General features: G+C 40.8%; 1 protein-coding gene across 11 annotated transcripts in view; it reads right to left on the reverse strand.

Moving 5' to 3' along the window:
* Positions 1-20975, reverse strand: part of CACNA1C (calcium voltage-gated channel subunit alpha1 C) — a 664692-nt gene that overhangs the window by 201466 nt on the left and 442251 nt on the right. For all 11 annotated transcript variants that reach the window (XM_032593890.1, XM_032593889.1, XM_032593891.1 and 8 more), the window contains exons 6-7: positions 11281-11439; positions 4402-4598 (exon numbers count right to left, since the gene is read on the reverse strand). In XM_032593890.1, coding sequence (XP_032449781.1) covers positions 4402-4598; positions 11281-11439 — 356 coding nt within the window. The remainder of the gene's footprint in view (positions 1-4401; positions 4599-11280; positions 11440-20975) is intronic.

The raw sequence follows: 20975 nt of genomic DNA on the forward strand, positions 1-20975 counted from the left end.
AGTGTGGAGCTGACAACTGACTTATGAAAGGTTAAAACATTAGAATTTTGTTCCCAAGTTCTCCTGCTGAGTCCAAACTAACCCAGATATTACAGAAGACACTATTTGTGATTCTAACAAATCTTTTCTTTATATGATTTCTCACTAAGTATTCTTTCTAATCCTATTTTAAGTCCAATTTCTATTTTTTAAGGATCAATGAAACAACTGATCCTGGAGAAACCAAGTGTGGGGGGGTCAATGGGTGGTGTCAGAAAGAAGCGATCCCAGTATGTTGGTGGTAGGGTGGGCTGGGATGTGAGTCCAGGAAAACCTAGACCAGAGTGCTTTTATTGTGCTCCACCATATGTAATACTCTTGGGGACCTTGGATCAGGAGGGCACTGAGTGAGCAGAGATCAACAGAATCCTCTTGATGAAGGATTATTCAGTTATCTAGATTACGAAAGAGCTAGAAATGTGTATTCTTGGGTGATGCCTACTCTAACTCCTGCTTCCTTTTCCCACGAGTCTTACATGTGATCCTCTCCAGATGTTCTAAACCCTGAGTAAGTGGCCATGTTATTCTGTTTCACAAGAGCATGTGGCTATCTCAAGTACAAAGTCAGCACTGAACAGACACTTGGTTGATGTTTATGCTACTTAATTGCGATTTGGCCACAACGTGGAAGGGATAATATTCAGGATTTCAAACTGACCCTAGTTCTTGATCATGTCTAAGAATTCTGCAGATCATCTTGATTCAACAGTCTCTTCTATCTTCAGAAGGCACATACTCAAACCATATAAGACACGTTGTTTTGAATTATATGCAGAAGGCGAGGGGTATTTTGTTAGAAAAAAAAAAAGCAAACAAAATCTGAACATAGAAATGGAAACCAATGGTAAATGCCATACAATATTGGATTCTTCCCTCGGTTTTGGTGCTTCAGTGCTTCTAAAGAAGGCTGATACTTCTTATTTGATCACCTTTCCCCATCATTTTTAAAGAGGGTGGATGTCCTGAAAGTAAATGAAGAGGCTTTGGCTTAAGAAGCCATTGCCCAAAGAAACCACACCTCAGACTGAGTTTCAGCTTAATTTTCAAATCCCCAGTGTTTCCTACCCCTTACCCTGTCATCTGCGGACTTGGTAAAATAAATGTTTCAACAAATCATTCACCTAGTTGGGGCCTTGGCCCAATGTATGGCTAATAGGTTTAACAGCTGAGGAACTGTTCAAGTATTACAGTTTGATCTTATATTTTTAGTCGACTAACTCTTCAAAATCATAACAATGGGATGAATAACGGATGTCACAGAAAAAGAGAAATAAACTTGATATTATCCATGGTAGGAAGCAGGTGTCTGCCATTTGCTACTGGTGACCTTCCTGGTGCTTTCCATCCCAAGCTTTATCCAGTGATTGAATCAATTGCTTCTTTAGTGCTTTAATGGCCAATTCTCTCCCTAGGTATATCTAACTAGGTGTTTGATAGTTCAAAATGAACCCGGCTCTGGGGTTTCCATTCGTTGCTGTACTTGAAAATCTTGGTTGCTCCTTCCAACATCCTCTAGACTTGCCCCTTGCATTTGAAGGGAAATGCATTTTTTCTGAGTGGAAGACCCTACTCCCCCAATTTCCATGGAAACCATAGCTCCTTAGACTGGTTCAAATCCAGTGGCATCAAAGCAGCACCATGCAGACTGAATAGGTTAGATTTCTAGGGGTTTTCAGACTTCAGCTTGGGAATCAGAATTCCATGGAAAGCCTTTCCAAAGTGCAGATACTGGGTCCTAACTTTGGAACTTCTCATTCAGTGGCTTGGAGGGAATTAGAAAGCTCCATGTTTCATACTAAGATACATGAAGACTTAGGAGTCTGTGGGTTTAGAGATACAGGCCAGAGGCAAGGAGGAGGAAGGCTGAAGGGGAAGAAGTAAGAGGGAGAGAGAGGAAGAAGGAAGAAAGGAAGAAATGGCCATGGAAAGGTCAAAGCAATTAGAGAAATTATCTGAAAGCAGGAGCATTGGGCTGGGAAGTGCTTCCATCACGAATACCCAAGTATGAAGTTGTTTCAGCTTAAGGAGCATACATGCATGTGCATGTGTGTATGTGTGCAGACACATACACACATGCACATGCACACACACACAACATGGCCATTTTTGGGAAGGTGCTGGGAAAATCAGAGAGGCATGTCCCATGAGCCTGGGATTGTTCCTTCACCTCTGACACTTTCTCTGTTCCCAGCTTGAGCTCTATCACATACACCCCAGGGGAGAAAGCACAACACAGCTGCTGAAAATTGGTAGTTGCAGTTGTGTGCTTCTTCTCATTCCCCACTCTGGCTGTCATTATGACAGTATTTCTTTGGGTCACATCTGGCTGGTGGGGTATCAATGACTTATGGTGGGGGAGAGGGAGGGAGTGATGAAGGAAGATCACAAAAATATATCAGGGCCATCAGCAAAGTAAATTATACCTATTCCCCCAGCCCCACACCCACCCACCCACTGCCACTCTGCCCTCAATTTGCTGCCACAGAAGTCATTCCTATAGCAACTTAAGGCGTAGGGTTGAAGCTCAAGTGATGAGGCTCCAAAGCACAGTTCCATATGTTCTATGGCCCATAGCAGAAACCTCAATGTGCAGAAGAATGTTTCTGTCTTTGGCTAGACAGAGGGATCTACCCAAGGTAGAAGAGCCACTTGGGAAATTTGATCAGCTTTGCTAAACAAAATAAATTTGCCTAAGCATATTTAGGCAAATTAGTTCAATTTAGTTCAATTCCTTCTTTTCCTCTTAGAAATTGTTCAAACCAGTTTTGTATTGAGCATAGGCTGGAAAAATGTTTTCCAGTGTTTCATTTTAATTTGAGGGTGAGATGATTTGGCCTTTGTCTTCTTTTCAAAGTATCACAACATAGCAACAATACCATTGGAGCACAGGCTCCAGTTGTACAACCATTATTTAGTTTAGATTTACTGTTTCTCTAGACTGAACTTTTCAGTCTTAACTGGATGTTATTTATGTCTGAATTCTATACCTAGAAGCATCCCTGGCATGCAAGGAATGCTCAATAAATGTTTGCTGGGTACAAGGCTCTTGGGCAAGTTTCTAGTAGTCATTTGCAGAAGTACGCATTTCATAGCAACACAAGGTTTCAGCATGTTGACTAGAACATAGAAACTGGGAAGAAGAGTTTTGAATCGAGAGGACATGGTGCTTATGAAAAAATTAGAAGATACAATACCCTGTACCACATCTCTGTGTTGTTACAAAACTCTTATGATTTTAGGAAGAAGTCAACACCTCTCTTGGCATCAGTTCCTTTCTATCTGGCAGCTCTGTTCAACGGGAAGGCATTCACTTTCCTCTCCCTCTTCCCTGCTTTAGTGTGTAGACACTATTCCCTAAGCAGGATCTTATGCTGTTTTCAGCATGGCCAAATAAATTTGACTATTTGCAAAACTCTGTGTGAGATGGTATTTTCAAGAATGGCAACAAGCATTTTTCACCCAAATGCTGGAGAACAACACTGGATTCTGGCAAGTCATTCCTCATGCTCAAGTAGGAGATACTATAAAGAATTATATTTTCTGGAGCTTTTACAAATAATGGACTTGACTTTGCCAGAATGGAGACAGCTCAAATATGGTGTGTATATTTGCCTGTCCCATAGGCAATAATCTGGCACTTTAACAGCTTTAATGTTGGCAAAGTAGTGTTGGCTGCTGGATAATAAAAAGGGCATCTTGAAAGTAGAAGAAGATTTACTGTCAACTGGTTGACACTTAGGAAGTGGTATTTATAAATATGTATCACATAACCAGCACAGTATTTTGTTAGCAGTGAAAATAATGGCAATGTATTTGTCTGATGGACGATTCTAATATGATAAGGTATGATTAACATGAGAAATAGAAATATAATAGCATGCCATAATGCTACACAATTCAATAAAAATTGTTTCTTGTTAGAAGACCAAGTATGACTTTTCTCTTTAGCCCTAAAAATTAATAATTGTGCTCTTTAGCTCTCTTTTGGGGACAGATGCAAGACAAGGATAAGAACAGAAGTAACTCCACAATGAGAAGGGGACTTGAATAGAATCCTCGTGTTAGGTTTGGCCACCTCCTTCACAGAGCATCAGATGCACACCAGTGTTTCTCACTACAGTAGGACAAACTGAGAGATGACATTTCTCTTAGGCTGGTGGGCAAACAGAGAGACTCATTAGGGTGCAAATTTCATGCTTTGTTTCTCAGGAAAGATCTGGAAGAAATCAAAGACATTCATCAACTATTCCACCAAGGTGTGTACGTGACCACAAAGTCATGGGGGGAATGGAAAAAGGAGATGTCAAAGAAAGGCTTGCAGCCTTCTGGACTCCTTGCCTCCACCCATCTCAAGCTACGTACCCAGTATAGCACATCTGTCCAGCCCTCCATGGTGATGCACTGGAACACTGTCAACATGGCGAAGGCAAAATTGTCAAAGTTGGTGATGCCGTGCTTGGGCCCGTCCCAGCCAGGCTTGCACACAGTGCCATTCTGGCACTGCCGCCCATGGCCAGTCTCCAGAGCACAAGGGGAAGGATCATCTTCTGCTGGAACATCTTGAATGACCAGGGGAAAAGAGAAGGAAGCAGAAGGGATGGAGAGAGATGGGCAGAGAAAGAAGGAGAGAGAAGTCAGAGAGAAAAGTGATAGGATAAGGTTGATGGGATAGGCAAAACAACCACAACAATAATGCAGAACAAGTTTTTATTAGTTCCCCCATAGACAAATTAAACAACATATAGAACTAGGTATTCATTTAGAGTGTCATTGATTTGGCAGGTCAGTACTTTCAACTAATTGTTAGACTGAATTTTAACTTCAATAATTGATTTCAAAGACAGTAAGGTTATTATCACACTTTCTGTTGAAACATGTTGACATCATAGTCAAATGGCCAATTAAAAAATAATGATGATGCAATTACTCCAGGTGGAAAATATCCTGGAAAATGATCTTTTTCTTTTTCTTTCTCTTTCTTTGTTTTTCTTTTTTTTCTTTCTTTTCTTTTCTTTCCTTTCCTTTCCTTTCCTTTCCTTTTTTCTTTTTTTTTTTTTTGGTGATAAAGTCTCTATGGACACTTCCATTGGAATATCAGAGTTTAGGGTGAGGGCTATATTGACTGGAAGACTCTTTCACATAATTAGCCAACAAATCCCATTCAGTAACATTTTCTCCACTACATGTTACATGATGCATTACCAGGCATGCAAATCATTTTACAGTGGAAGCCTTTATAAAGGATAAAAAATAAATTTTGACCATAGGGGGAAAGTATCAACCATAGCAATCTTTACTATAACCCTTGATTCCAAATACTACTGACTTTTACAGACTTGCAGCACTGCTCTTTGGTCTCCAGAATTTATACATTTCAGAAGAGATGAATCATTTTCTGACCTCTAATCAGGACAAAGTGGCAGTGGGTAATAGGGAGAATACTCAGTATGGACAGAGTTTTTTCAGAAAACCATATAACATATCTACTGTGGCTATAGACAGGGCTTGGACCAATTCCACATGCCAGGGAGAACTACTAGGAAATTAATAGTTAAGATGTGTCTTACATTTTTGGTGTGGAGATCATTGGTGAATTGAAATAAGACTTGACTGATCTAAGAATTCCCATTATGGCAAAATACTGAGAGTTGGCCCCAGCTGTGGAAGGTAATAGTTTGGAATTCACAGAAGTTTGTAACATTAAAGACATTGTCTCATGCTTATAGAAGGTAACAATAATAAACAGAATAGACTCCAGTCCTAACAAACAAATGATTGCCATTAATGACAGTGAATAAATATATGCCCCGGGATAGAGAATTTACTTGTAGTTCTTCATTTAAAGATAACAGGTCACCCTGGGTCTTATCTTGTTTCATATGCATCAAAACAATTACAAGTCTAGTACCTCTGTGTTGAAGAATATTGGTTGGTCTTTCTCAATTTGTGGCTTCAAATTTGAAACTGTTCACCCTCAAGAGGAGGACAGGAAGAGGAATATTAATCCTAACTAAGAGACAGTTCTTATGAAAATGAGTTGAGCAGTATGGTTGAAAATATATGCCGGAGTGTGTCTTGGCTTTTTTTCTTTTTTCTCCCTTAACAGCTTTATTGAAATATAATTTACATGTCTTACAATTCATCAGTGTAAATGTACAGCTCAATTATTTTTAGTAAATTTATATAGTTATACAGCCATCACCACAATCCATTTTAAAACATGTCCATCAAACTCCCAAATTCCTGTGTGCCTGTTTGCAGTCAATCCCTGCTCCTATCCTCAGTCCCCAGCAAACTGATCTACTTTCTGTCTCTATAGCTTTGCCTCCCTAGAAATTTCATATAAACAGAATCATATAATATGTGGCTTTTTGTGTCTATCTTCTTTCTTAGCATAATGTTTTTGTGTTCTGTGTTGTTGCATATATCAGTATAGTATATTCTTTTTTATTGCCAAGGAGTGCATTTCACTATACGCCTATCCATTCACCAGCTGATGGACATTTGGATTGTTTCCAGGTGTGGGCTATTGTGAATAGTGCTGCTTCCTGGCTTATTCTTGGCCTGGTGCTTCAGGTTGCATGTGATTCTTTCTGTGATGAACAAGTTGTAAAGGTCTTCATCACTGGTCACTGAACTGTTTGAGGGAATGACTGTCTACACCAATTTCTGACTCTAGGGCCTGGCTCCCAGGAGGGCTCCATTTATGTAACTGAACTCTAGTCACAGAACTCTTCTGTGACTTTTGAATTTTTGAAGTCTTTGGAGATTTGGATGTGAGTTTAACTAATGAGAGGCTATAAAAAGAGGGACACTAAAAAGTGAATCCAAAACCTAAAGAATACATGAAAAAGTGGGCAAGAAACACCTAAAAAATTGAGAGTCTGGAAAACCAAGAAAAAAACAGATCATACGTGTTGTTGGGCTCTCACCCATTCTGGTGATGGCTTTCTACCGTGATGTGTTCAGTCACTATGATAAGTGTTGGAATGATATAGAAGATGGGAGGAAAAGAGAAGGCGGAAGAACAGAGGGATAACTTGCATTTCTTCTTCTCTTGTTTTACTTTCTAGTGAATAAAGATGCCATTAATCTTTGTATTATGACTGCTCATCTTACAGCCTTCCCTGTGTTCTCTCTTCCTGAAACAGACAAAAATAAGGAAAAAGTGAAGGTTGCCAAAGTGAGTTCTGAGTGTCCTCAAGGAAGAAAAACATATTATAGGGTATTAAAAATATATATATGTTGAAAGGAAAATGGAATCAGGAGAAGTGATCTCATTAATAAAAAAGAAAGGGTTGAGATTCAGAGATTATTTAAGGCTCAAGCGCCATTCTGCTATTTTAAATCTATCTTGAACAACAATAAAAAAGATTTGAGAACAATTAAGAAGCAATGATGATCTGGTAAAAATAGGTCTCTATAAAAAGCACTAAAAGGAACACTTGAAAAATGTGAACACACACAAATCAGCAGGTCCTTGCGACATGCACTTGAGGGTGGGGGAAAAATGGCTTGAATGTGAAAATGTGTTGGTGTTCTTCTGCAGAGTCATGAAGTCCCAGGGAAGAAAGGAGGAACGTGATGTAGGAAACAGAAACAAAGATGTGGGCCCTATGTTTTAAAACAGAAGTGAAGAGAAGTAGAGTCATTCTGGAAAGTCCAAATTAAGTTTGTGGTAAAAGAATGGAGGCAAAGATTAGGAGCGATTTTAGAAATGCAGTTAATACCAACAAGAATATGAAATCCTGGGAGAGTGCCAGTAAGGGGTTCCAAGGAGAAATCACCAAAGACAAAATCAATTACTTTTTTAGGACCAACTTTAAGAAGTGAATACAATGGAAGTGATTTCATTTCTAGGTTTGAGCCAACCAATTCTCTGCCAGTCTCAGGGGTAATTAGTGTGCTTGGGAGAGCTATTCAGAGTAGCCTGGCTCAGAGTACCATCAAACAGATGGGACAACCAGAAACAAAAGGTGCCGGCATATGGTGATGTATCTGTTGAGGAACTAGGAAGGCGCCTTGCAGATGCCTCCGGGATTGGAGAAAAATTGCCTCTTCAGAGACCACCTCTACAGGGAACTAGAAGGGCAGCCTAGAGGCTGAATAATGGCTCACCTGGCCAGCTCAAGAGCTTTCTTCATAGAAAACATGGCTTAAAATCCAATGTGTCCTAAAATCTACAAGCACACAAAATTCGTAATCTGAGAATAATCTTAGAGTGTAAAAAAGAAGAATTTGATTTAAATTCCATTAAAAATTATGACAAGGGCTCACAAGCACTTTTGAATAATCTAAATTTGCAGAATAATATGGTAATTCAATCTAAAGTCTGAAATTAAAAAAAAAAATCACCCATTCTAAAGGTGGTACAAAACTCTCCAAAACACATGAAGACTGGCTTCAAAGACTACAAATTTTTGATCTCTTTGGCTGCATGAAATATGTCCAGATTCCATACACTTTTTCCTTTTTATTTGTTTTAGTCACTATGTAGGTGGAAGAGGCCCTGATGACTGTGTTCTTTTGGGAGCAATGGAGTGGGTCCCTAGATTGTCATCAGATGGCAGATTTAGGAAGGAGGAGCTACATGAGCTCCGGATTGCAGTGTGTTGATTAAAAAGTCTTCTGCAGCCACGTGTCCTCAGCCCCTCTTCCCAGCAGGGAGCCTGGCTCTACACAGAGTGAGGTCACCTTCCTGATGGAGCTGGCATGGCTCCTCTCTTTGGGACACTTCTCTTGGTGTCTGTCCTCTGACATCCTGGCTCTTCAGGCTGATGTTCATTTTCACGGATGGGAGCTAACTTCCCTTCTGACTTGTGGAGTAAAGGGAAAACCCATCACTAAATGATCTGATGCATCTTCTGGTAGGAAGCAGGTGAGCAGGTGACATCTCAAGTATTTTTCCTGGTCTTTTTTTTTTTTTGTAAATCAAGGATAGACAACAGTATGGTTCTAAATTGGCCACCCCAATTGGTGAGGCCAGTTCTAGTCTTTATCCTAAAAGTGGGGAGGCCACTATAAGTTTTAGCAGGCCAGTGGTGGCTATTTCACCAGACTGTGCAGCTGTGGCACAGAGGAGAGCATCCCACCCTGTATCTCTTTTGTTTATCATGCCTGTTGAGGCCAATGAAGGTCTGACAGTGATGCCTAGTGATTTCCAATGTTCCAGGTTGCTTATTAGCATAGGCCTTTAGAGGATCTTGCCACCAGTGAAAAACATACTTTTGCTGTTTTCCCAGCAGAATGATAGAAACCATGGGCAGTTCTGGGAGCAATGTTCCTTAGGTAAGTTGTATACAGACCTTTGGTTGCAGGGTAGGGTTGCTATCTTTAGCTCTGTGGCAGAGTTTCATCATTTCACTGTCCTCCACTTGGTATGCTGCTGGTGAGAGCTACACCATAGCATATAACCCACTCTTGGGGTCTTTGACACTCAATATCCCTGTGACTGCCTGAGGACTTTGGGTCTAAAGAGTCATCAATCATTTCAATACAACTGCATAAACTTTAGACATAATACAGTAGCTCTTAAGCAGGACTTAGAATGAGATCTAATAAAGCTACACAATTAACATAAATGTATTGGCTTAGGGCTGGCTACAGACTGAAGTGAACAAAAAGAAGGATTTGAATTCAAGGGGAAAATACTACTCATTGCATTATTTGGTATTCCTTTAAGCAAAGATGAGTTTTAGCTAAAGACAAGATCTGTTCTAATATTAAAGAGCTTCTGTTTTTTTAATATGATAGCTTATTTTATACAATTATGACCCAAATAATTAGGAAGTTCTCTCTAGAGTAAAAAAAAAAAAATGGTCTCTTAAACAGACTCTTCATCAAAACAGTAAAAACCATTGTGTAAGCCTGTGATTATAGATTTATAGTTTTCTTGTTTGTTTGTTTTAGGACTATGGTTATGCAGCAGTGACCTAAAAACAACAAATACCCAGTCAATCCACCCAGTCAAACGAGATCATCCAGATCTGGTACTCTATTTTGGTTTCTGAATATGAATAACCATTTCATTCTTTGTCATACAGATCTGTCTCTCTTCACCATCCCAAGGCAAGAGGGGTCACATTTAATTTAATGCCTGGGCTGAATAGAAATGAGAAGCAGTACTGATGGAAAGAAATGAGGTATCTTTTAAAGCTTCAGACAGATGTTCCCCTTCTCCATCAAGATGCCAAAAACTAGAATGAAAGATCTTGTTATTGGAATAAAAAATCACATAAATTTAACACTGCTAACCCCTTTGGGGGAAAGTACTTTTTCAAAAAGTTTTTATGTTAAACTCCTTTATATGTCTGTTTATTTTGTCAATCTCTGTTTAAATGTTTTTTTAAAGGTGCAGCTGAGATTTTAGTAACCTAAGACAGCAGTTTGTAGCATATCCCACAAACCAAAACTAGTTGTATTCAGAGAAGTGCTAAATGAGCCAGCATTTCTTGTTAAGTATATTGTTTAATGGAAGAAACATAGAGAAGTCTTAAAAAGGTGGGAGGTTCTGCCTATGAATGTAGAAGCACAAAACACTGACACAGAGGAGGCAAGATGAACCCTAGATAGTGGAAAGAACCCAGGGTTGTGATGGAGGCATCTACTGGCTGCAGGCAAAGCTGCCAGGGCTTTGAATGACAAGTGACACTGAAGGACCAATGGAATAGAGATACACACCATCACTAGGTCAGTTCTGATTCTCTTTTTTAAAGTTTATTTATTTTTGAGACAGAGAGAGAGACAGAGTGCAAGCGGGGAAGGGGCAGAGAGAGAGGGAGACGCAGAATCTGAAGTAGGCTCCAGGCTCTGAGCTGTCAGCACAGAGTCCGACACAGGGCTCAAATCCATGAACCGCGAGATCACGGCCTGAGCCCAAGTCGGATGCTCAACTGACTGAGCCGCCCAGGTGCCCTGGGTCAGTTCTGATTCTTAAATTAAAATACTCAAGGTTGGCTTGGTTATGTTTTTTGAATCACACAGCTCATTTAAACTGTTTAGCAGTGCTGGATGTGAGCTGTCTTAACAGAGATCTATTTTAGTAAAAAGAAAAATTACCAAGAGAAAAACAATACCAATCTCTGCCTCTCACTTAACCATGGAATGAAAAGATGAGTCCTTGAATGGAGGAGGCCTTGCTTAGCACCACTGGTTATATGGTGGCAGTTCACCCAACTACAAGGAAAGTAGCAATGACACAGTGAAGCCTCTTGAGAGCTGGCCTCTCAGCATCTTCCTTACCTGCTATGCCCTCCTGGTTGTAGCAGGTCTTATGCATCTTTCCCATGAAGAGCTCCAGGCCAATGATAGCATAGATGATGATGACAAATAGCACTAACAGGGCAATATGCAGCAGGGGGACCATGGCCTTGATAATGGAATTCAGAACGACTTGGAGACCTACAATGACAAAATTAGATAGTAACAGTGAGAACATCAGCTTCCACTTACTAAACCAAGTGCTATCTCAGATGCCATACTGACATAATCTCATGTAATCTTTTTAGCAATTCTACTAGTGAGGTATCCCAAGTCTGATTTTTTAGATGAGGAAACTGAGGTGTAAGGTCACACAGTGAGTGACAGAACAGGGATTGATATCTAGGTTGGCCTGACTCCAAATCTTTCTTGGAGGCACATTCAAATGAAAGGACTGGCAGATGCTGTACTTCTAAGGGGAAGAACATGTTGTTTCATCCAGAACTATCCAATTTTCTAATATCCTGTCTTAGAGATAACCTAGCATCTTTTTGTCCTAGACCACCATCTCACTACAGTGAGAATTAACTTTGACTAGACACAGCTCTGCAAGGACTTGCTTATCCCTCAAGGTGGGATTACTAGATCCTGTGGCTGACCCATCTGCCAGAAAACGCACATCAGCCTGATTGTCAGGCATCTGGGAGGGGGGACTTTCTTTGTTGAAACTGATTCATACCCCCAGGTTACACATAGGTGGTGATACCTAAGACCTTCTCTGGATCATGTGAGTGAACCTCTCTTCCTACAGATTTCTGGCCAGGCCACTTTCCCTCAGGGCCCATATCTGGAGAACACTAGAGCCCTCCATTGAAAAGCCCCAATGAAGGGAGTTCAAGTTGAATATGTAATTTCCATTTGGGAAGATAAGAAAGTTCTAGAGATGGATGGTGGTGGTCTTTGTAAAATGTGAATATACTTAGTGTCACTGAACCATACACTTAAAATTATTATAATGGCAAAGTTTGATATGTATATATTACCACAATAAAAACTAAAAGTACTCAGATCCTGCCAGGACAAAAAAAAAGTAAATGAAAAATCCTATGTAGCATACCAGTCTTGTCAGTGCATCCCAAAAGTACTGAAGGCTTGTACTATCATCTTATGGGAAGAAGGACCCCCAAACTTATGAACTCAACCATAAATGACACCAAGAATACTCCTTGTTCAAAAGAGATGTTACAAGTTTTCATTTGCAAATGGTGGAGAGACAGTTGCAGCCAGTCACCCCTAGATTACTATCAACAGTGAGTACAACAAATCTTCATGTCCTGCGGCAGAAGTGGGGGAAAGGGCAGGTTCTCCTTCCTTACATCTAGGCCAGTTGTGCAGAAAATCTTGTGGCCACCTCTGACACACATATGATAGGATGCCCACCTGTGCATCACACCACACAGGGCACTTTTAGTGTCCGCATCTGACTTACCCCCCCAACCGCAGACATCCTCTCTTGTGTTGGAAGTTTCATCTTTGTATTCAGCCACTGCCCTCCCTCTGCACTGGGTAAACAAAGTCTGGGTCACCCTCTCCCCAGACCCCAAGGCAGCCACTGATGTTTTGTGATTTGGTGGAGTGATTTTCACAAGGCTAATTAGAGGAATTCTCCCCAGTTATTAAGCCAAGATGGGGAGAGGAAAAAAAATAAAAGAGAAAAGCTGGAATAATTTTACCTGTGAATTAATGAGAGTGCTTTGCAGCCTCCCATTAGAACAAGATGTTTTCAGATCCAAATGATTTCATTAATTAGCAAGTTGTACACACATTAGTGTTAAAGTATGTGAAGCCATGGAGGAAGTTGAAAACTGAATTGCAAAGCAAGTTTCAGAGGTGTCTGCTGGGGCGGGGAGCTCTCAAAGTGCTACTCACTGAAGAGGACGGAGATCTCTAGATCCAACCTATCCAGGCCATCAGTGGGCTTTGCTGCCTGGCCTTTAGTGCCACAGCCTTGGGTGGCAAGAAAGTGGTGAGAGACACAGAATGGGAATTGGTCCTCTGTGCTTCAGCCAAGGTGCTGCTCTTAGGTTAAGACCAGAGTCCTTCTTGTGTCCTTTAAGGCATTGTAGGGTCTGGCCCTATCTACTTCGCCACCCACCCCATCCCCTGTCCTCACTCTCCACACTCCTGGCCAAACAGCTTTTCTTTTAGCCTCCAATATACTATACAGTAGACCTCAAAGATATGAGGGTTTTGTTCCAGACCACTGCAATGAAATGGATATTGCAATAAAGTGAGTCAAATGAAGTTTTGGTTTCCCAGTTCAAGTAAAAGTTATGTTTACTCTACACTGTAGTCTATTTAGTATACAATAGTATTATGCCTAAAAAACCAACGTGCATACCTTAATTAAAAAAATAATTTATTGCTAAAAAATGCTCACCATCATCTCAGCTTTCAGTGAGTCATAATCACTGAAATCAGATCACACATCATTATAACAAATATAATAACAATAAAAAAGCTTGAAATATTGTGAGAATTACCCAAATGTGACCAGAGACACAAAGTGAGCAAGTGCTGCTAGGAAAAGGGCTTGACAGACTTGCTTGACACAGGGTTGCCACAAGCCCTCAATTTGTCAAAAATGCAACATCTTCAAAGCACAATACAGTAAAGTGCAATAAAATGAGGTATGCCTGCACTTCGTCTACCACAGGGATGTGAAGCATGCTCCTCTCTCGGCCTGGAATTCTTCTCCACAGTCCCCTCCTACTTATCCTTCTGCTTTGGGCCCAAGCATCTCTCTTCTTGGGGATCCTTCTCCAAGCTCCCAGACAGAAGTTTCCTCTCTTATATATCTCCTTGGAACCATTTCCCTTCCTTTGGAGCATTAGTCTCAGTTTGGAATTCTATGTTCATTAAGTGTTTTTTTTTTTTAAATAAAGATTAAAAAAAGAGAGACAGAGTGCAAGTGAAGGAGGAAAAGAGAGAGAGGGAGACACAGAATCCAAAGCAGGCTCCAGGCTCTGAACTGTCAGCACAGAGCCTGACATGGGGCTCGAACTCACAAACTGCAAGGTATGACCTGAGCCGAAGTTGGACACTTAACCAATTGAGTCACCCAGGTGCCTCTCATCAAATGATTTTTTAAAGCATTTTTATTTGTCTTTCACACTGGGCTGAATTTTTGAAGACAGGGGCTGCCTGCTCTTTTTGCTGTTTTAGCACTGATGCACATGGCAGGCACTCAGTAAGTATTTTTAAATTTTTTTAATGTTTATTATATTTTGAGAGAGAGAGAGAGTGCATGCTGGGGAGGGGCAGAGAGAGAGAGGGAGACAGAATCCGAAGCAGGCTCCAGGATCTGAGCTGTCAGTACAGAGCCTGACATGGGGCTCGAACTCACAGACCACAAGATCATGACCTGAGCCGAAGTTGGACACTTCACCATGCCAGGCACACCTGGAACTCAGTAAGTATTTACTGAAAGAGGGAAAAACTTTAAATCTAAAGTTTGCTTTGATGGACTTTGATGCAATGGAGTGTGCTGTACAGGTAGGGATGTGAATGGACAGCTGAGTTCCAGGGGCCTGCAAACTCAGGCAGAGATTTCTGAGTAGGCTACAAAGAGGCCAAAACGAAATCACAGTAGCCTGTGGACTTCCTTTCAGCCATCAGGGACACCTGTTCCTCTGTCCCTATCTCAATTGGAGGCCATACCTCCCACCTGAGGATCCAGGCCATGAAACCGATTGCCGAGGCTCTTCCCTCTAACTGGTTATCAAGTCACGCGAGTTTGATTTTGAAGTATTTTTAGACAAGCATAAATTATTTTCACTATATAAATGATATATGAAAAATCATGTATTATAGAGAAGATCACAGAAAAAAACAGAAAATCATTGAGAGAAACAGAAAATACTTATCACAGAGAAATTAGAAAACATGGGAAGCAAAAAGAAGCAAGAAATCAGGTGGAAATAAGGTGGAATCCTTATTCCACCACCCAGAGATAGACACTGTTAGCCTTTGGTATATATTTTGGACATTTTGACTCATGAGTTGTTTTCCTCTTTTCCATCTTCTTGGTGTTCTTCATTCAGTTAATGGTCTCCTTACGTTCAGTTTTGCCCAATCTTCACGCTGTAGTTAGAATGCTCATGTTCAGGCACAGACTAGAACGTGTTGCTTCCCTGATGAAAAGTCCTCTGATGATTCCCTATCACGTAACACTCACCTGCCAACTTTCATAGTTTGATCACAACTGATTCCAGTTTATACCTTACTCCTTATTCTGGGAATATACTGCACTGTCTGAAGTTCTCCGGCTTCATGCCTCCCTATTCAGCACATGCTGTTACACCTGCCTAGAATGCCATTCCCTGAAGCCTCGTCTTCTCATCTTTGTATCTTAGCACATAGTAGAGACTCAATGCACACAGAGCTAAATTGCATCTGTAAGCACAGGCTGCCTTAAAAAACAGAAACCACAATGATGAAGGAATGGAAAACCATGCCTTTAAATAATCATTAGAGGAAACTAAAGATGTATTGTCAGAAAAAGATAAGACTCATAGAATGGGAAAAGCACAGGCAGGGAGGGTGATATCAATGATTTACACATGATTTAAATTGCTATTTTGAGAAAGAGGAGTTAGATGAATTGATGTAACCACAGGGATGGAACCACAACTAACTAGGAAGTTTCCAGAAAAGATTTAGATTCAACACAAATGAAAACTATTAAAAAAAGTAGACCTATCTGAAGATGGAATGGGATGTTTTTTGTTTGTTTTGTTTTTTGAGAGACAGAGCAGGGAAGAGAGGCAGAGGGAGAGAGAGAATCTTAAGCAGACTCTTAAGAGACCAATGTGGGGCTCGATCCCATGACCCTGGAATCATGACCCGAGCCAAAATCAGGAGTTGAATGCTTAACTGACTGAGCCACCCAGGCTCCCCTAGAGTGGGATGTTTTAAGAGGTAGTGGGATCTTCATTCTCAGATATGTGCAAGCATTGACTGAACAAGTTCTTGGAGGAGGTGCCTTGTGGGTATTCTTGGGTGAAGAATTGCCCTGGCACACCAAAGCCCCCTATATCCTGCTTAACCTGTTCTGAAGACATTTTTGTGGGTCAAGTGCAGCTCTCAACACTCTACTTGGATTATTCCATTTCTTCCTGGCAACAACCCACGAAGCAGGTACTGTTATTAACTGTATTTTACAGATGAGAAAAGTGAGTCCAAGGGAGGCAAAATGGCCTGCCCATAGTTACATGTGTGGTGAATGGTAGTATGGGGTATAGGGCTAGGTAGGTAGCCTGGCTCCTGAGCCTGTGGGCTTTGCCACTGTGCTAAATGCCTCCCCATAGCACTTAGACTGTGGTTCTTAGCCTCCAAAATCTATGTCTATAAAGCAACAAACACATGCTTACAACATCTGTGGGAAAGGTGTGGAAGCCTAGTCCCTACTTCCAGGAGAGCCCAGATGTTTCTAAGGCCAGTCCAGGAAAAACTTCTAGTTTCTGCCTACTTTCCTCGCAGCCAGCCTGGGACAGCCTGGAACAGACTGGCATATGAAAGCATGGGGCCAGAATTCCTTCTTTCCAGTCCATCTACAGAATTTGGCTCTCAAGGTGTGGGTGCTTACTATCTTCTTTTTGGAATTGGCTCACAGCTGTCCCAGAAACAGCTCCTTCAGTTCAAGTTCTAATTTGACATTTCTCCACCCAAGTGTTCTACTCAGATAAGCCATGCTTATGGCTGGTAAAAAATTGCTAGGCCTTTCTTCAGGGCTGGCTGCTCATGCTGATAGAAGCAAATGGACCCTACGTAAGCCTGGTGATCACAGCAACTGTTGGAAAATGTCCTCTGAGCACAAGATCAGTAAAGGCCTAAAATATGATGAGTCTATTTTCCTAACTTCAAATCAGGATATGAGATCTGTCAAATACACATGTACCTATGGGAACAATAGGAGAGGATGTTTGATATGCAAACTATACCAGAAAATTTGGAACACACAGTTCTACACAGGGATTAAACATATAATATAGAAATCCAGTGTCTGATAATTTGCAGTTGATGTTAGATGACCTCCTCTCGGTAGAAGGAAAGTCTCCCAAGATGCCTGGTTGCCAGATCTCCCAGGGAGATGGGGCTTTGGCAAGTGGCACCATTTGATGCTGAGTTTAGGAAAAGGACAGAGATGGATCTTAGTTGGCATGTATGGCTTTTCCTTTTCCCCCTCTTATGTTGCTGTTAATCCCTGGACAAATGGCTGCATACCTACCTGAAAATTCCAGGGTTGGAAAGACTTAGAGGATCTGGGGCATATAAATTGTCCTGTTTTTCCTTAAAAGATTAAGAGGAGCCATCAATTATGGAAAGCAAAATCTGGCATCTTTCTTGAAGATAGTGTTGAGATTAGCTTGAAATTGCCCAGGCCGACTAAAGTTGGTGCTTCCATACCCCTTACAGATGGTCCACCAGGATGGATACAGAGCTGAGGATATATCACACTCTTGTTTCATAAAAAAAGTCTCACTAAGCCCTGCTTTGGTGATGAATTGTTCTTCTCAGGGCCCCAGGGGTCACACCAGGAAGGAGTTTTAGAATGACTTTGTGAGCAAGAGCCTGAAGAAGGAAAATGAAAACCTACTGGGACTGAAAGGTAATGTGCATAAGGGTTGTCTGATCAAGTGCTAGACCTACAGGCTCTGTTCTTTTCATGTAAACTCTATTCCCATACTCCTTTTGAACTCAACTTTTAAGTCGTTCTGGTATACAATGGGAGGAAAGGGAGAAATAATTGAAGACCCCCAAATTGGAGATCTTTGCTAATGTTAGTTTGATTTCATTGGTCAGGTTCCACATTGACTTACAGCTTTTTTTTGTTGGTGGTTAGGAATGTACACTTCATGTCCCAACTTTTCAGACTCCAAAGTTCTAGCCAAGCACTCAGAAAACAATAAAAATTATCAAGAAATCCTGATCATAAAATTGATAAGAAAACAATGCTGAGAATCACTGAACTAGGAGAAGGGAGGTTTGGGTTTAGTGTGGTGGTGATAAGTCCAAGTTTCTCATAAACAAACCAAAGCTTGTCAGAATAGGAAGAGGACTTTGGGGTCATGTAATTCAATACTTTAATTTTCACTCATTCAAAGGATATTTATTAAGTTATGTTCTATGGGCCACCTGCTGTGCTAGGGCTGGGGATAGAGTGGTAGATAAGAGGTCTGCAGGCCTTGCCCTCACAGAGTTTGTAATGGAAGCCAAACATTAATTAAACAATCATACAATCAATAAACAATTATAAACTTTTTAAGAGCTTTAAGGGAAGAGAACAAAGTATTACAAAGATCATTCTTTGGCATAGAGGGTAGAAGAAGGCTTCACCAAGAAGAGAAGCTGGCCAGGTAGGCAGGTCCAGGCAGAAGGGTATAAGTTCCAGGAGAGGTAGGTTGCCTGGTCGTCTGAGGAAAGACCTGTGGCTCTCCTATCTGCCAGGTTCATGCTTTTCCTTTGGCTTTGTTCTCTGCCTCTTAAAAGATATTACTGGAAGGAGACTTGGGAAACCAGTTTACTGCTTCTGTTTGAAGCAGAAATCACTTACGCTTTCAGAGAAAATAATTCAGGAAGCACATGAGAAAGGCTCTTCTGACAACTTCCTCATTTGTAAAATGGAGGAAATAATCCTCTTCCTAGCCACAGAGAAAGCAGAGGAAGGCAGGGAATTGGGCCAAGAGTACTCTATAGGCATACCTTGTTTTATTGCACTTGACTTTATTGCACTTTGCAAATACTACATCTTTTACAAATTGAAGGTTGGTGGTGACCCTGCATTGAGCAAGTCTATTAGTACCATTTTCCCAGCAGCATTTTGTTCACTTTGTGTCTCTGTGTCACACTTTGGTAATTTTCACAACGTTTCAAATGTTTTCATTATTATTATATTTTATTATGGTTAACTGTGCTCAGTGATCTTTGATGCATTATGATATATCATTGTAATTGTTTTGTGGTGCCATGAACCCAGCCCTTAGAAGATGGCAAACTTAATCAATAAATGTTGTGTGTGTTATGACTGCTCCACCGACTTGACATTTCCCCATCTCTCTTTATCTCCTTGAGCCTCCCTACTCCCTGAGACACAACAATATTGAAATTAGGCCAATTAATAACCTTACAATGGTCTCTAAGTGTTTTTGTGCGAAGAGTCACATATCTCTCACTTTAAATCATAAGATAGAAATGACCAAGCTTAGGGGCACCTGGGTGGCTCAGTCAGTTAAGCATCTGACTTCAGCTCAGGTCATGATCTCATGGCTCATGAGTTCAAGCCCTGCATCAGGCTTTGTGCTGACTGCTCAGAGCCTGGAACCTGCTTTGGATTCTGTGTCTCTGTCCATCTCTCTCTCTGCTCATGCTCTCTCTCTCTCTCTCTCTCTCTCAAAAGTAAATAAACATTAAACAAATAAAAAAAAAAAAAGAAATGACTTAAGCTTAGTGAGGAAGGCATGTCCAAAGCTGACACAGCCTGAAAGCCAGGCCTCTGGTACCAAATAGCCAAGTTGTGAATGCAGAGGAAAAGTTCTTGAAGGGAATTAAAAGTGCTACTCTAGTGAACACACAAATGATAAGAAAGTGAAACAGCCTTATTGCTGATATAAAGAAAGTTCACAGGCCAATAGCGGCCTGGAGAGAAGACCAAACCAGCCACAACATTCCTTTAAGCCAAAGCCTAACCCAGAGAAAGGCCCTAAGTCTCTTCAGTTCTATGCAGGCTGAGAGAAGTCAGGAAGCTGCAGAATAAAGGTTTGAAGCTAGCAGAGGTTGGTTCATGAGGCTTAAGGAGAGAAGCCATATCCATAATATAAAAAGGCAAGGTGAAGCAGCAGGTACTGATGGAGAAACTGGCAAATTATCAAAAGATCTACACTAAACAACAAGTTTTCATTGTAGACAAAACAGTCTTATATTGGAAAATGCCATTTAGACTTTCATAACTAGAAAGAGTCAACGCCTGGCTTCAAAGTTTCAAAGGACAGGTTGGCTCTCCAGTTGGGGGCTAATGCAGCTGGGATTTTAAATTAAATCCAATGCTCAATGCCAATCTAGAGCCTGCAAAAATTATGCTAAATATACTCTGTCTGTGCTGTATAAATGGAAGAACAAAGCCTGGGTGACATTACAACATGGTTTACTAAATATTTTAAGCCCACTATTGAGACCTACTACTCAGAAAAAAAGATTCTTTTCAAAATATGACTGTTCACTGACAATGCACTTGGTCACCCATGAGCTCTAATGGAGATGTCCAATGAGATTAATGTTGCTTTCATGCCTGCTAACTGAACATCCATTCTGCAGCCCATGGATCAAGGAGTAATTACAACTTTCAAGTATTACAATTTAAGAAATATGTTTTATAAAACTATAGCTGTCATCGATAGGGATTCCTTAGATGGATCTGGGCAGAGTAAACTGAAAACCTTCTGGAAAGGATTCACCATTCTAGATGCCACTAAGAACATTTGTGATTCATGGGAAGAAGTCAAAATATCAATATGAGCAGGAGTTTGGAGGAAGTTGATTCCAACGCTCATGGATGACTTTGAGGGGTTCAAGACTTCAGTGTAGGAAGTAACTGCAGATGTGATGGAAATAGCAAGAGAACCAGAATTAGAAGTGGAGCCTGAAGACGTGACTGAATTGCTGCAATCTCGTGATAAAAT

Source organism: Lynx canadensis, chromosome B4 (genome assembly GCF_007474595.2).
Source record: "Lynx canadensis isolate LIC74 chromosome B4, mLynCan4.pri.v2, whole genome shotgun sequence".
Classification (NCBI taxonomy): domain Eukaryota; kingdom Metazoa; phylum Chordata; class Mammalia; order Carnivora; family Felidae; genus Lynx; species Lynx canadensis.